This window comes from Grammomys surdaster, unplaced genomic scaffold, assembly GCF_004785775.1.
Source record: "Grammomys surdaster isolate TR1022 unplaced genomic scaffold, NIH_TR_1.0 278, whole genome shotgun sequence".
Classification (NCBI taxonomy): Eukaryota; Metazoa; Chordata; class Mammalia; order Rodentia; family Muridae; genus Grammomys; species Grammomys surdaster.
The window spans coordinates 7,607,849-7,625,360 of NW_021604719.1; the positions used below are offsets into that span (position 1 = coordinate 7,607,849).

Here is a 17,512-nt window from a genome sequence, read left to right on the forward strand (position 1 = left end):
ATAAACTCACTTGATTACCTGACAGTAAATGCACTTCATATGGATTATTTTAATTTAACTCCATTGGCAGGTAAAGAAACTGAGGCACAGAGGAAGTAGGTAATGTGGTCCAGTCTCAAGAGCCCTTAGGGAACAATGCTACTCCTTACCCAGGCTGCCTGGGTCCAGAAGCTATGCCTGCATCACTGTTTCCTAGCTTTGCCCACAGCCTGCCCTGCCTACCTAACCCATCCCTATTTACAGTGATCTACTCTGAATCTATTCCATCAGTTTGTTAGCCAATTAATTGTCTTAATTGATTTTAGTTTACAAGTTTCACTTGATTTGTTAGAACAAATTTGTTCTTGGGTCCTATTTGAAATGTTCTTTAAAAACATAATTAAGCAAAATTAATTATATAATAATTTTTTTACTGCATGGATATTTAAGCATCTCCAAATGGAACCTTGCTATATGTTCCTTCAAGAGCTATTTAACTAGAAAGACTCATCCCCACACCACCAATATGATTCCTCTTAACTTCTTAAAAACAAAAACCAAAAAACTAGTATTTTTGTTTAGACGAAAACCTGATCGATATGTTTACAGGATTCTCAAGAAATATTTTATAAATATATCAGTAAATCCCTAGTTTTGCTTTTATTCTTCATGTAGGAATAATTTACCTGAGGCAGTTACAGCTCTCTTTTCATGGTGTAACTACCAGTAGCACCTGTAATTACCAGTAGCAAAAGTATTCCATCCATTTGGACGATAAATTATATGATAATCGCAGTCACAGTACGTGGTCCTCCTTTTACACATTTCATCAAAGACTGAAGACCTCCTTGCTTCCTCCACCACTTATAAAGGACTCTTGCTACTACTGTTGGAGTAGCAGCAGCAAGGGTGTATGACCATGTTCCTCAGCACATCGTCATTTTATATCAGTTACGTGTAGAATTTCTAACACCTACGCGTTATATATCCTTACATCACTCAGAAATTACGTTTCTTAAGAACCACAAGCCTTAGTCTAGGTGTGGTGGTGCACACTTGTAATCCCAAAACTTAGGAGGCTCCTGAGTATCAGGCCAGCCCAAGCTGTTACACAGTGAAACCCTATCTCAGAATCAAAGAGGAGAGGTGGAGGCCCTTTAAGACTTCTTCACATAGCTCAGGAGCCATTCATATATTTGCTTATCTATGCAGGGGCAGATCTATGCATAGCTCTGAAAAGATGACAAAAATCTTGGAACAGTTGTTGTCTCTCAGAAAAGGGTTGAGATCAGAGCTGTGCCACGAGGGAGTACAAGCTGAGAGACTTTCACTTGGTTTGTTCCAGTGTTGTTTATTGTTTGTTTGTTTTTAGGTAAACTCCATATCTTAAAGCTGACCAGATATATTCTGAAAACACAAGCTGGACCTTCTCTTCTTTGATTTCCCTTCCCTCAGAGAGACATCGTTAGGTTCTCCTTAGGTGTTTTCAATATAAAACAATATTTCCTTATTTTTATTTTTTTATTTTTTATTTTTTTGGCTAATTTATTTATTTACATTTCACATGTTGTCCCCTTTTTGGTTTCCTCACCACAAAACCCCCATCCCACCTCCCCTCCCCCGTCTCTACGAGGGTGCTCCCCACCTATCTACCGACTCCTGCCTCACCCCTCTAGCATCCCCCTACGCTGGGGCATCGAGCCCCCTATGCTGGGACATCGGGCCTCAACAGGACCAAGGGCCTCTCTTCCCATTGATGCCAGATAAGGTCATCCTCTGCTACATGTGCAGCTGGAGCCATGGGTCCCTCCATGTGTACTCTTTGGTTGATGGTTTAGTATAAATACTACTTCTAAAACTCATGTGTCACATGAATCTTTTAGGGAACAGATTATATGTGACATATCTGCATTCAAATTCATGTCTATCACTCACTCACTGTGTAGCCTTTCGGAAGTAACTCAATTTCAGTGACACTCCATCAGAGAAAACTAAATTTCCCTTTCCCAGCAGGCGTCGGTTGCAAATAACTTCTTGGCTAGGGACTTTGTGTCCACTTCCCCTTCCAGGGCTGAGATTTTGTCTGGTTTGAACCTGAGCCTTGTGCATGCTGCCACAGTCTCTGAGAGTTCATATGGTATCAGTCCTGTTTCGTCTGAAAAAAAAAAAAACACTTTCTTTGGAGTCCTCCACCAGCTCTGGCTCTTATCTTTCTGCCTTCTCTTCCACACAGATCCCTGAACCTTAAAGAAGGTGTTTGATAAAGGTATCATCCACACTCTAGGACAGGCCCTGTGCCCAGGAACAGTTGACCAATGCAAAAGGAACTCCATGGTTTTGAATGTGCTTTCATTTTGTTATATGTATGTATGTCTTGTTGGATGTTTGTTTGTTTTGATGTCTGTTTTTGTTTTTCTTTTTTCTTTAGAAAGAGAGAGAGCATGAAGTTGGGTAAACAGGGAGATGAGAAAGATCTGAGAGGAGCTGGGGGGAAGGAAAGGAATGTAATCAAAATGTACTGTATAAATAAGCAACTCATATTTTTTTCCCTGACCTGGAAATATGCGTACTAATAGCCTTGGTGTGAAACTTCAATAAGATAATGCAAGTTCCAGGGTCAGCATAGAATTGTTGAAACGATGGCTGCCCAATTACATCCTAGCATGGCAGGGAGAGAGGCACATGAGCCCCTACTCCTACATAAAGAACTATGGAGACGGTATAGCTTCTGTGAGAAGAAAACTCAAGTTTCTCAAATGATGTGACTCTGGTCAACCATGCTCCAGTGGACTGTCCCCACACCCAGAAGTATAAGGATAGCACAAAATGTAATGAAGTGTTATTAAAAAAAAACAAACAAACAACAAAGAGGCCGTGAAACTGTGGGGTACCAGAAAGACTGGGAGGTGATTAAAATACAGTGTATAAAATTCTCAAAGAATTAACAAAACTATTGTTTAGTGGTAGCTGCTAGTATTATTGTCTATTTTTTGTATCTCTACTGTGGTTACTACCTAAGATGATGTAATGGATTCTTATGGCTATATATATCTTGCCCTGACTTTGGGCAGCCATAAAATATACTTGTTTCTCTAACTTTTGTCCTAACATTTATGAAACTGGCATTCTTTGAGATCCAACCATACTGCTTCATCTAAACATCACCAAATTTTCCTCCATTTCTGGAGCCAATAGGCGTGTCTAGTGGAGTTTATGCCAGCAATAACGCAATAAAGGACTGGTGTAGTCCGTAGAGAACATTGATGGGAAATGACAGAGGTGGATCTAAGAGTTGAAACAATTGGCATTATCTTTTGTATATGTGTGTGCCTATTAGTGTATCTGGTTGTATGTTCATGTCTGTGTGTCTGTATGTGTGTGTGTGTGTGTGTGCAAATGCACATGCACATGTAGACACCTGTGTAGAGTCCAGAGGTCATCCTGAAGTGTCATTGTCAGGGATGGTGTCCACCTCATTTGAGACAGGATCTATCACTGGTCTAAAACTTTCCAAGTGTACTATTCTAGCTAGCCAGCAAGCTCAGGACCTCTTTGTCTCCCTTTCTCCAATGCTGGGGTTACAGAGGCATGCTACCACACATGGCTTTTTAACATGGGTTCTGGGACTCCAGTGCAGGTCCACGTGCTTTACACATTAAACTGTCTCTCTGGTTTGACATGTTCATAATCATCACAAAATTCAGCCTATGAACAGGGGCACATGGTTAACCTCAAAAATCACTGTGACCAGGTTCAGTGTCAACGCAACAAAACATCCAGTGATCATACAGAGAAAGTCTTCTTCATGCTGTCTTTGGGCCTTATCTTGTTTTGTCCACAAACTATCAAATAGAATTGAGGAAGAGAAATGACCAGAGAGGGCACAGTGTGATGAATTGGTTCCTCTGTTCAGGCGACCTCTGCCTCTGAAGTCCTAGTCACACCAAGCAAGGCAATTGAAGTCAGGCTTCACTTGTGGCCACTCAGGAGCCTCGCACACTGAAGGCTGCTTCAACGTTTGTAGCTCAGTAGATCTCACTTCAGTCTACGCCATCTGGAAATGTACACACACACGCACACGCACACGCACACGCACACAGGTGCACGCACACACACAAGACTTACAACCCAGCTCTCTCCACTTTGAGCCCTTTGTTCTGCTGCACTGGCTTCTTGTTCCCTATATTTCTGATTCTCTGAGGCCTTGAAAGGCTGGGCCTAGAGTGGTGATGCCACGGTGTGGCTTTCACTGTGGCTTTAGTTTTGGTTCACTTCCTTTTCAAGATGGCCCTGTTGCACAGCTTTGCATGCATGTTGCAACGGTATCTCCTCTTGCCTTTGTGTGGTAGGCATTCTTTCTGTTCTCGGAGGACCAGTTTCCTCATACAGAAGACCTTTCCACTACCTCTCCGTGTTCCTGCAGCTGACTCTGTTGTCAAGAGAGACCAAAACCCTTCAGAAATTAAAATTTTCTTTCCGAAGGATGTAAATATATTACTTATATTTCAGTGTGATCATGGAAAGGGAAATATGAGTTGGTCTTAGGTACACCACGTGAGGTCTCTTTTCACACAACCATCTGGTGCTTTGCGTGTCTCCGTTTCATGGCACTAAGAGGAGTCGATTGATCTTGACCAAATGTAATTCATCACTAGAGTACCGAGATGCATATGAAGCTTGGTGTGTTATGTTCTCTATACAAGTCTGCAGAGGAGCCTTTCCGAGTAGGCAGTGTGGCAGTTCCATTCAGTCCCTGTTTATTAATCTTTACAACGACCCTGGGAGGTTGAATCACTCATCTCGGCTCACTGGTGAGGAAAGAGTCCTAGCAATACCCCTGTGCAGTAGCTGAGCCGGAGTTCAGTCGTTCACTAGTTGGATAGTGTTTGGGCTTGTTAAGTAGTCTGTGCTTTTCCAGGAGGCTGTGAAAAAAATGTCACAATAAGGGCCCACTAGTACACAGACTGTTCATGCCGAAGCCTTTTTACTTTAAATATTCTTGCTAAGAAAAATCTCCAGTATGTATTATTGGAAGGTGCGATTTTCAGATAATTTCATGACTCTCACATAAACACAAACTGGATGTTTTGAAGATTTTTCTTACCTGAGTTAATGAGGGAACAGGGTCAGCTTTAACACTTTACCGGTAGGACAATCCTAAAATATGCAAACAAGGCTCGCTGACATTCCACTGGGAAAATTCTCTTCCCCCGCTGCATAACCAAGAGCCATTTTTCACCCTATCGGTTTTCAGGCAGTTTACTGAATTGTAAAGTAGTGAGGAATGATGAAAGTGGTCTGTGAGGGCTTGATACGGAGTCCTAACTGCTGCTAAGAGTGTGTCCAGTGAGGGACAGGAGGCGTTGCAAAGTCATCGTTATCTCTGGTGTGCATCCCTTATGTGGCCCTTTAAAGGAGCACCTGTGTTTCTGGATTGCATGTGAGATATGAGGTGTATGGCTTGCCCTTGTCCCTGTGGTGGTGTATGTTGCTGGGTTTTAGCCATGTGGCACCAGGAGAATCCATACACAACACTGTGCATTTGAGGGTCAAGCTACGGATCCAGGGTTTATCCATTCTCCCTAGAATGCAATCTCTGGAATGGCCTCTTCCATCTGATGACATAAGTACAGTGTGTGTTAAGGTCCCTCACACTCATCCTCTCTCCGACTATGGGTGTTACCTCTGATCTTTTCAGGCCCAGCTGTCCTTACAGTTCATATATAGATATGCAGTTCCTCCTGGCCACAGCCTTCCCCCTCTGGCCCCTGCCCCTTTCCTTGCCTCCCTTCCCTCCTCTCTTTTCCCTTTTATTTTCTTCTCTGTTCTGTTGGTTTCTTCCATTAGGCTTTTCAGTGTGGAGGCTGCTGTCAGGGAACATAAGCAGCCACTCTCTCCTGGAATACCACCTGGGTTTGATTTGAACTAGTTTCCTTTTCCTTCTTTCCTTCCTAACTTTCATCCTTCCTTCCTTCCTTTCTCCTCCTCCTCCTCCCATCCTCTTCTTTTTTGTTTTTAAAGGTATTTTTTTTCAGACAGGGTTTCTCTGTAACAGTCCTGGCTGTCCTAGAACTTACTTTGTAGACCAGACTGGCCTTGAACTCGTCAAGATCTGCCTGCCTCTGCCACCCAAGTGCTGGAACTACAAGCATGCGCCACTATCACCCAGGGTTTCTTACCCATTTCTTATACCTCAAGCTGCCTCTCCCCGCACCCCACCCCCCTGGCCAAGTCCATTTACACTCGGAATTATTTAAATATAAGATAGCTAAGGTTTCACATGTTTGTTTAAAGAAAATGTGTGAATTCAGCCCAATGACTAGACAAGCTCTCTGAATGGTTTTCTTCCACCCTTCCTCATTCCTGGTCCACTGGATGGAATTTAACTGGGTAATAAATTGGAATAACATATGTATATAGTCAGCATTCAAAAGTAGCAAGTTATAACAGAGTGAAAAGAGTATGTGTTTGCTGATAAATATGAGAAGTGACCTGAGTCCTTCATTAGCAATTGCGGAACATTTTTGTTAATCTTTAGAAAACTATACTCTTCACTCATTGATAGCATCAAAAGGCTTTTCCTCTGTTCTGAACATGTTTTGGGTTTTTCTTTTCTTGCACACATGGGTCAGAATATTTTTACCATCAATATTTATCTCCAACTTTATGATTGTTGGTGGTAAAACCAGGAATTCCTAAATATTAGTTTGTTTTACAGACAACACTGCTGAGGTGGACTGTTGGTTCAGTCCTGGAGGAGGGAGACGAGCAGACACAAAGTAAGATATGCTCTATTCTGGAGAACAGCCTTGCCCCTCAAGACTAGGAATGGAATAGGACCTCACGCATGCTGGACATGGTGTCAGGCTTTTTCTTCTGCCAACAATTTCCATGTCTATTTCCAAGTCAAATAAATCCATCTTAATTGTAAACAGCTGATCAATATTCTCAGTACTATCTCCTGGAGAACATCTGTGTACCTCTCAATTGTGTCCAGGAGGATGCCTTAGTGCCCCTCTACCCCACCCCCCGTGTTTAAACACAGACCAAGCCAGAAGCAGAGGTAGGCCAGAGTGGCCAATCTTCCACTGCAGTTCAAATAAGAAATATAAGACCTTGCTTTACTCAAAATATCTGTACTATTGTCTTCTGATACATATAATAAATCTTTCCTCTTTAAAGAAAACTAATTTACTGATGGTAAGACAACACTTTCTGAAGTATGCTTACATGGGGGGTAAAAAAGCCCCATGTGTTTAGTGAGTTAAAACAAGTGTCTATTTCTCTAGGTTTTAAAATAAGCAAACAGAAACACCCAAATATGTGTTTTAAATCTGCATTTTTTTTTCAGGCCAAAACATTTTCCTTGAGAAGTACTTAAGCCTGGGGAGGAGATGGGAGAATCCGGTGCCTGGCCAAGCTCGGGGCATGACACAGACAGACAGGTGGGGTCTGCCTTTGGAGAGCTTAGGGACCAAAGGGAGAGATGGTAACAGGCAAATACTGATGTAGGAGCTGGGAAGTGTGAGGGTTAACAAAGAACGGAAACAGAACCTCGTTTTCTCATGCAATGTCTTCAAAATGCCCTGAGCGTGGTGTGAGAGGACACTGGCAAGGAGCTGACCTAGACGACATCTGCAGAGATGGAGGGAACTGCATACGATTTAGGAGTGGATACCTGGTAAACTGGAAGATAACAATTGGTAATGGGCTGAGGAAGGAGAGGGTGAGATGGTGGATGGTTTCCAGGTCTCTGACTTGAGTATCAGCCAGGAGATGTTATTAATCGAGGTGATAAATAGTAGACAGGGAGTATTTTACAGGATGGGCTGAACAAGGATTCAATTAGGGGCCCGGTGTGTCTGAGACACCGCAAAATTCCAAAAGAAAACCGTCTTAAATGTTTTTGCAAAATGAGTCTGGAAAAAAAGTCAAGGCCGAGGGCTGTGGGAGTTGTTGGCACGTGGATGCTATCTGAAGCCACGGAGATGATATCACACAGGGGTGAGACTAGACAGAATGAGAAAAACTGGGTCCGGGATTAGCTCTGAGATATGCCAGGCCTTTAAGAGAGCTGATGGATCTGACAACAAGCCCGAGCAGGCGAGGCTAGCAGCAGTTAGTGTCCAAGAAAGAAAACAGTCGTATTTTATGATCCCAGACCACATATCCCTGGCAAGCAGCTGTCAGCCACAACCCCTGCTTGGCTCAAAACAAACTGAAAAATAAACCCACTGAATGCTTGTCTGCTTTGTGGAGAGGGAGCAGGATGCACTGAGTTGATCTAAAGAGTAAGATGGAAGTGTCACGTGGAAGTTCTGGAGAGAAAGGAAAAGCCTCAGAGCTCAACTTCCATGTCTGGGTTATGACTCGGTTACAGTAAATGAGGGATGTTTGTGCTTAGTCTGCAGTAGATTGGCTTCTCCTCAGCTTACAGGAAGCTAAAATGCTGTGCCATAGAGTTCTTGCTTCTCTATATGCTGGAAATGAAATGAGATGTTGAGATTTGATGAGAAAAGTAGCTTGGTGATCTACCAAGATATCTCTCTCTCTCTCTATATCTCTCTCTCTCTCTCTCTCTCTCTCTCTCTCTCTCTCTCTCTCTCTCTCTCTCTCTCTCTCTCATTTCAGTATTTCCCTCTGGGAAACATGACTGTAGATTGTAGATGCCAACATTTAAATGGTTAAATGCAGAATCTTTGTATAAAATAAGTTGCTGATATCTAAGTAAAAACTGAGTTTGTTTATTTGTTAAGGTCTGTGTCTGGAGTCATAGCACAAAAGAGAGTCCTTGGCCATAATGCAGCAGCAATATTAACTGCTGAGGTTCTCTCTCTCTCTCTCTCTCTCTCTCTCTCTCTCTCTGTGTGTGTGTGTGTGTGTGTGTGTGTCTGTGTGTAGGATTTCATTACTGTGAATTAACGCTCTTTTGCAGATCAGTGAAGAGATTGGAATACGACTATATTACTATTAAACTACAACTGGTTTAAAAGCTTGGAAACCCTCCTGAAGTTGGTCACTTCCCACAGCTTTTCACTTTCCTTTTCTCTCTCAAAATGCATTTCAGTTCTTCTTCTGCAGTCTCACTTCATGTTTCTGTGACTTCCTATCAACAGTTGGGAGGGCACCATGTCTAGTTCCACCAGGACATCTTTTCAGTAGATGCACAGTGTTATATGTTCCTGGGTGAGTTCTACAAGCTAGGGGCCATTCTGCAATAACCTTATGAGACCACATACCTGCTTTGAATCCAGAGTTTAAATGTAATGTGGATTCTCTTGTCTCCACCTTGCATCTAGCATGAAACTTGCTTATATATGTCCTCCTAGCCTGGGTTTCGTAGTTCTGCTATTTTGCTTCCTACTGATGCTAGCTTTTGTCCAAACAAATCATCTTATCCCATCAATGCCCTAAGTTGTTCATCCCCATCACTAAGTGGTTATACGCCAACTGATCAAAGTACATTTTCTGGAATGTACAGAGAGAACAGAAATTTCTAGATACCCAGAGCACTGCAGTACTGAGACCTCAGCCAGGGGAAGAAGAAAGGAGAGATCTAGACAAGCATTCATATTGCAGCCAGCACATAGAAGGAGTAATCCTGAGAGAGTGAAGCTAATGTTGGTTTGTTGAGTGTTTTCACTGCTGGGCTCTAAGCTAGAAGCATTTCGTATGTCATTAATCAGTAATTCGTGCAACTCTTCTGTGTACATTAAACATCTGCCAAATTAAGTTACGAGCATTCCAAAAGTCAACTCAGGGGATCAGCTTTTCCAAAGTATGTTTTGCGTGTAGCATGTTTCCTTGGCTCATTTTAAGCTTATTTCCTCGAAACTTAAAAGCAAGAGTGAACCAGGAACAGCAGCTGACAGTGCGGTCTCTCTGGAGTGTAACCTTCCAAAAGCTGACATCTGGAAGTGAAATTCAAAGTGGGTGGGATGGTTGGAAGAGCGATGACCGATGGCTTAGGCAGTTAGGCTTTCGGTAGTGGTCATAAGACAGGGCTCTCCTTGGGGTTCACTGAAGTAAATATGCCATCTTACTCTGTATTATAACCTTGTTATCTATCCTGCTTTCATTCAAATGAGGGTTTTAAGTTGCCTAGGTTTGCAATTGCCTTGAAGATAGGTATAGAGTTGACTTAAATTTTTATGTAATTAAGCTAAATAAAAAGGCATAAAGGTTTGCCGCCTCATGAGACATTCTATTTAAGTTTTAGATTTATTTTTACTTACGTGACTGTGCCTACATCTGTGTGAGCATATGCTACATGTATGCAGGTGCTCAGAAGAGGATGTCAGATCCCCACAGAGCTGGAGTTACAGCCAGTTGTGAGCCTGCCAACATAGGTGCTGGGTTCTTAAATACTCTACAAGAGCAGCAGGTGCTCTTAACCACTGAGCCATCTCCCCAACCCCCAAGACATAATATTTTCAAATCAAAGGTGATTTTCAAGGAAGGTATCAACTTTAACTGCTATATCAACATTATATCAATAATTGGGAAACAAACAGTAAACAGTGAAGGAATGTGGGGAAAGCACTCCCTAATACTTAGACATCTGTTTGGTTTTGTTTTACTTGCTATTAACTGATCTTTTGTTCTTTCTGCCCCGTCTTTTTCATTTTATTCTATAGTGGCTACAGATGTCTTCAATTCCAAAAATCTGGCCGTTCAGGCACAAAAGAAGATCCTGGGTAAAATGGTATCCAAATCCATCGCCACCACCTTGATCGATGACACCAGCAGCGAGGTGCTGGATGAGCTATACAGGGTGACCAAGGAGTATACCCAGAACAAGAAGGAGGCAGAGAGGGTCATCAAGAACCTCATCAAGACCGTCATCAAGCTGGCTGTTCTCCACAGGAACAATCAGTTCAATCAAGACGAGCTGGCCTTGATGGAGAAGTTCAAGAAGAAGGTGCACCAGCTCGCCATGACGGTTGTCAGCTTCCACCAGGTAGAATACACCTTCGACCGCAACGTGCTGTCCAGGCTGCTGAACGAGTGCCGAGAGCTCCTGCACGACATCATTCAGCGCCACCTTACTGCCAAGTCTCATGGACGGGTTAATAATGTCTTTGATCATTTTTCAGATTGTGATTTCTTGGCTGCCCTATATAATCCCTTTGGAAAATTTAAACCTCACTTACAGAAACTTTGCGATGGCATCAACAAAATGTTGGATGAAGAGAACATATGAGCTTGTGAAATAAGATTGTGACCAGCAGCGGTTTATGTGAAGTGGAGCACTGATGACTTATAAAGGGAGGATGGAGAATCTTTTAGGGATCACATGTATTTCAGAAAAGCTTGGCCCCATACGACCTGTTGTTGTTGGACATTCATAGTAGTACTTCTGTGTGGCTTGTTGTATTTGAAAGAAAGAAAAAAAAATATTGCCAAAAATTCTGGCTGAAAATGTCTTAATGAATGGCAGGATGTGGGAAAAATGGACAGTTGGTCATTCATATGTCAAGGGATACAAAGACAGACGTGGCCCCAAGCACTGGCACTTCTTGTGTTTTAGGGGAATCGTGTTGGTGGCATGTTGGACATTTCTAATATGTATAAAGCTGCGTATCTTGACTCACCTTGATCCTTTGCTATGTCTGTGTATCTCTCTTAAAATGCCAAGAACCTCTCTTTGCTGCCATTGATCCTTTTAAAACAATTTTGCTTCTTTGGTTACAGATTGTCATCAACCTTCAGGAATTAAATCTGAGGCAGTCAAACCGAATGCTCAGGAAAGCAGAAAATTGTGCATCTGAAATCATGACTGTGGAAATGAACAATCTTAGACATCATGAGCAATGTCCATTGCAAGAGTGTACTTTTGAAGCCGAGTTTTCCCTTTTAGTACCATCAGTGATACTTAGAGTCTCAAAACTAGTGGCATGGTATTTCCTTGAAATACTTGCTTAGGGCCTAACTTTGATGTCATCTTGAACATGTGCTGACATGTTCTGGTATTAACATCCGTTTCACCTGTAGGAAGAATAAATTTCTAGATTGGCTTTGATATTGAGAAAATAAAATGTAAGTAGCATTTCAAAAAGGAAAAAAAAACTTTGAGTTTAAAGATGAACTCATCCGACTGATTTAGGGGTGAAAGGATAGAAGGGACGTTGTGAAATAGTGTAAGAAAGATGCATGCATTTCAGTTGGTAATGGGGATTGATGAATAAAAGATGCCATTTTTTATTTAACAACTTGAGTTTTAGATTGTGTTATTTGCTATTTTGAGGAGTGGACTGATGACTGTGTCTATCTTTAGTGCTTGGTGTGCCATTTCTGTATAATTTTTTGATGTATGGATAATGAAGTAGACCCTTGCTTATTGTGTAAAAGAGCTAAAAGCCAACTGGGAAGTAACAGACCCAACCACTAGAACTAAATATTGGCATTTCCACGAAGCCTGTCATTTGCCTACTTCAAGAATATTGACAGTGAAATAAAAATCCACCAGTAAAGATCCCATTAGTGAAAATTCCAGAAGTTAAGATCTGCTTTGACCCATCATAGAGTAGAAGGAAGTGGTCAGGTTTCTCTGAGACCCAGCTTTTTCAGTAAAGATAAACAGCAATGGCAAAAATTATCTATGCTTGTGTGATTTCAAATCCTGATTTGAGCTAGAAGTATAATTCTTCCCTCCTGGAGCCTGTTTGATCCTAGAGGTTAGAACACTAGGGTAATGGCTGCATTACTGATGATTGGACTTCATAACTGCTAAATGGCTCATAAGCAGAGCACAGCAGCCTTCCTTAACCAACATAAGGGAAGCTAAGAGTGTGATGTCATGGGAGCCACTGATCTGACTCACTCTCTGCTCTACCAGATCTTGAGCAGCAAAAAGTACAGATAGTGAAGCTTCTCAATAATTTTTAGCTCAGGACATGACCAACAAAACTGAAGACCTTCGGAGAGATTTAGAGATGTCTGCACATTGAGTCATACTGATGAACCTGTTGGGTAGCAACACAATGTGCCTGCAGACAGTGGTAGCATTCCTTAGTTTCATACTCTAGTGTCTAAGACAGTGTCTAGGGTTATTATTGTCATGATGAAACACCATGACCAAAAAACAAGTTGATGAGGAAAGAGTTTATTCTTCTTACAATTCCATATCAAAAGCAGTAAGGATAGCAACTCAAACAGGCCGGGAACTAGGAGGCAGGAGCTGATGCAGGGCCCATGGAGGAGTGCTTCTTACTGGCTTGTTCCCCATGGTTTGCTCAGCCTCCTTTCTTATGGAACCTAGAACCACTAGCCCACGGGTGGCCCCATCCACAATGGTCTGGCCTCTACCCCATGAATCACTAATTATAAAAATGCCCCGTAGGCTTGCCTATAGCCCAACCTTATGGAGACATTTTCTCAATTGAGGTTTCCTAATCTCTGATGACTGTAGCTTGTGTCAAGTCAATATAAAACTAGCCAACATATCCAGGAAGGGATTAAAAAAAGAAGAATCTGTGGAAAGTTAGTTGGAGAACACCCTGTAGATGTCAACCAGTGCTTATAGGAAGATGTCCTTTATAAAAAAATGGCATATACTATTGTATCTAGCCTGCCTGTGTATCTTCCTATAGTTACAAGTCTCAAGACTTGGGCTGGAGAGAGCTCTGACTGCTCTTCCAGAGATCACTGAATTACCAGCAACCACATGGAGTCTCATGACTATCAGTAATGGAATCCTATGCCCTCTTCTGCTGTGTCTGAAGATAGCTACAGTGTACTCATAGAAACTAAGTCTTTTTTTTTTTTAAAGACTTGTAACTTACAACACATAATACAATATAATTGCTGATTTGGGGGAAAAGGGTGTTTTGTTTATGGAATAACCACAAGAAAAAATTGTGTGTGTTCAATGCAAACTTTTTAATATTTACTAATTTGTGTGTATGTGTGTGAGCAAGCCTGTAGAAGTAAGAGAGTAACTTGGAGGAGCTGATTCTCTTCTTCCACCCTGTGGGTTCTGGGAATGAGAACTCATAGATCTGGTACCTGTAGCAGCAGGTACATTTATTTGTTGAGCTATGTTGCTGGCCCCTACGAACACATTTTTAAATATATATATTTTAAATTCACTTAACCAGAACCCATGGACATGGAAGACTAACTGTATGCTGAAGCAAGGAATCTGTGCTGCCATTTTTTCAGAATCTTCTGAAGATCATTCTCTTGTTAGTCTTTCGTCTGGAAAATATGCATTTCTGGGTTGGTTAAAATGTCACGATTAGCAAGTTATTTCCTGATGCATATCGGTTCCCTTTTTGTGTGAGTAGCAAGCTGATATCTGACGTGACCAGGCTCTCTCCTGTTTTGCATGGCTTTAGGCAGGAAGGGCTGGAACTCGGAAGAATTTGAACAAGCTTAGGGTAGATAACTCTGAGCTAAGCTAATGCAGTTTTAGATCTTATATGTCTTTGTTCTCTCTCTCTCTCTCTCTCTCTCTCTCTCTCTCTCTCTCTCTCTCTCAATCTCTCTAAGTAACCCAGCCTCTTTTAACCTTTTTCTTCTAAATGATGTCTTTTTAGATATCATAAAAGAAAGAAATGTGTTAGAACTGATTTTATTATGTGCTGATGGTTTTTCTGCAAAAAGTATGGGCTGTATAATAAGAGAATGATAACCAATTTTAGGAATTAACTTATGATATGGCTTTCATATGCCAGGCATACTCACAGAATAACCCCCACCAAAATCTTAATTACTTTGCAGATGAGGAAACTGAGGCAAGGAAAATTTAGGTTTTTTCTTGAGGTTACAATTAAGTATTACAGTCATGAGCCAGACAGTGGTGGCGAATGCCTTTAATCCCAGCACTTGGGAGGCAGAGGCAGGTGGATTTCTGAGTTTGAGTCCAGCCTGGTCTACAGAGTGAGTTCTAGGACAGCCAGGGCTACACAGAGAAACCCTGTCTCGAAAAACAAAAACAAACAAACAAGTATTACAGTCATAGTATCAGTGTGCCCTTGCTTGTATTTAAATGTAGCATGTCTAAAAGCAATAGTAAGCATATCATTGTCTCAGAGAAGGGGTTTTTTTATGCCTCTGGGGGAAAAAAAAACTTTCAAATAATGTCCTTCTTAGACCAAATTTAAGTCACTGCAGGTTTGACCTATTCTCAAAGATCTGGGTCTAATGTTATACTGAAGACCTCCGCAGAGGGGAGACCCTCACTCAAGTCTCAGAAAGTCGGACCACCCAGTAATCTGCTCTAGACACCGTGTACCGGAGCAATAGCGAGGTTTATTAGGGCATGTGACAGCTAGCTGCCGGTCAATTCGTATGCCCACGCAGGAGCTGAATTGAGCCCGACAGCCAGTTTGAGAGAGGTTTTTAAGGGGAAAAACCACAAACCAAGGAATGGGGAGGGGGATGAGGGGGTGTTAAGGTGGCATAACATAAAAATAGCGGAACATTTTAAAGGAACCCAACCTACATGAGTCAGGGTCAGGTGAAAACTCTCTGTAGCTAATCTTTCTCAAGAATGTGGTCCTACCCTGTTACATCGGGCTTGCCCTGTCACTGCAGTTACCAGCTTGGTTCCCAGCTTGGTTCCTCCTACTTCACTTGCATTCTAGCCAGTTCCCGTAACTAGCCTGTCCACATTCTTAACTTGCTTCATGGCTCTGTTTCTCAGAAAAGTTTCCATGTCCTTATAAAGAAAGCCTAAAGAATATTTTATATGTCTAAAAAGGGTTCTATATACCCAGCATCTATAATTTTTCACTCTACAATATGAAGGCATTTTCAATGTTGCAGCTTGAGTTCTAATTTGAAGGGATGGTGTAGCTCAGATTTCTGTCTCCTGTGGTGCCTCAACTCAAGGTGCTCACAATTAAGTTGGGTTTGAACACAGGGTCCTGAGAGGAGGCACCCCTCCCCCAGACAGCCTTTGGGGGAGGCACAGCACTCTGCCTGTCCCTGAGGCAGTCCCCCATTGTGCACCAAGGAGTAGTATGACATCAGTTCAAAGCGTCAACTTTATTTCCAGGTTTGGAGGCAGAAAACCATTTTGACAAGTAAGATTAGAAACATACTCTTGTGTTTTTCTGATTATTAGAACTTCCATATACAACTCAGTTTGTGACAAAGAAAAGTATATGTGAGAAACTTTAATGACATAGAAATGTCCCTGTAGCAGGGTCTCATTCATGATTTCTCTGGAAAGTCCCCCACCCCACTATGTTAATATGCTTGTAAAACAAAACAAAAACCTACACAGTTTAATCTTCTGATGGATTCCTGAGCTCCCCAACCCCCAACCCATGAGGGTTATAGCTTAAACTTGACAGGTTGGATTTTGTTTTCCACTGAGAGTTTTAAGTGCCCCTTGAGATTTTTAATAGGTTGTGTATGAGCTAAGCTTGAACAAACCCACCCTGGCAAACAGATAAATGAAAGATCAATGTAGTCATCCATAGGCTGAAATACTTATAGTGGAGGTTAAGTGTTATCCAATTGCTAGAAAATTAAAATATTCTAATGGAACAGCATGTTGACAGGAATAATTGTGTTTAAATATTGTTGTCAGGCTTGAATTTCCACACTTGCATTTTCTAAATTAGCTGAACTTAGCTGTGTTTGGCTTGATAAATTACACACCTGAGCAGAAACCTCTAAATAACTTAAACTCAAGGCAGTTTTAGAACTGTTATTTGACAGATAAAATCTTATCTTAGCGCTGACACGTTTCATTTTCTGTAACTCAAGTAACAACTATAAAGCTCTCTATACCAAGAACATATATCAAACCTAGGGGCTGGAAAGATGATTTAGGGGTTGAGAGTATATACTGCTTTTACAGAGAACCCGAGTTCAGCTCCCAGCTCACGATGGTCTGTGACTCCAGCTCCAGGGGATAAAACACCTCTGGCCTCTGCTGGCACCCGCATTCATATGTAGATACCCACACAAACATATTTACATCCATTTAAAAATAAATCATAAAAAAAAAACAAGCCCAGTGCAGTAAGGTGGTAAGCACCTATAATCTCAGTGCTTTAGGAACTAGAGGCAGTAATATCAGGAGTTCAAACATATAATGCATTCATGATTCATGGCCCTGCCTAGACTATGAGCCTCTGCTTGGAAAGAAAAAAAAAAGAGAGAAGGAGAAGAAGGGGGAGGAAGAGGAGGAGGACAGATAGGAAGAGAGAGAGAGAGAGAGAGAGAGAGAGAGAGAGAGAGAGAGAGAGAGAGAGGAGAAAAGAAACCTTTATACAACTCAACTCCCTAATGGAAAATACTGAAACGCTAATCAGGAAAAATGAGTCAGCTTTTGCTTCCGAAATGGTACAACAGGAAAATTTATGCTTATAATGACCCATTACCATCTCCACCAAGTGTTGAACAGTTGTGTCTCTTTTATTCTGGTGTCCTGGGGGACACTTACGTATGCCCCAGAACCAGAGGAACCTTTTTACCTCGGGGAAATTCTTGAAAGGGAAACACTGTAAGACTCATTTCTGTCTTGCCCAGTGATAAGCTTGAAGTCCAGGTTAGGGGCTATGCCACTGCTACA

General features: G+C 41.8%; 1 protein-coding gene across 4 annotated transcripts in view; it reads left to right on the forward strand.

Annotated features, from left to right (window-relative positions):
- Window positions 1–12,188, forward strand: part of Tnfaip8 (TNF alpha induced protein 8) — a 112,376-nt gene extending 100,188 nt beyond the window's left edge. For all 4 annotated transcript variants that reach the window (XM_028777221.1, XM_028777220.1, XM_028777219.1 and 1 more), the window contains exon 2: window positions 10,617–12,188. In XM_028777221.1, the coding sequence (XP_028633054.1) occupies window positions 10,617–11,182 (566 nt within the window). In that variant the 3' untranslated portion in view covers window positions 11,183–12,188. The remainder of the gene's footprint in view (window positions 1–10,616) is intronic.
- Window positions 12,189–17,512: the final 5,324 nt, after the last annotated feature.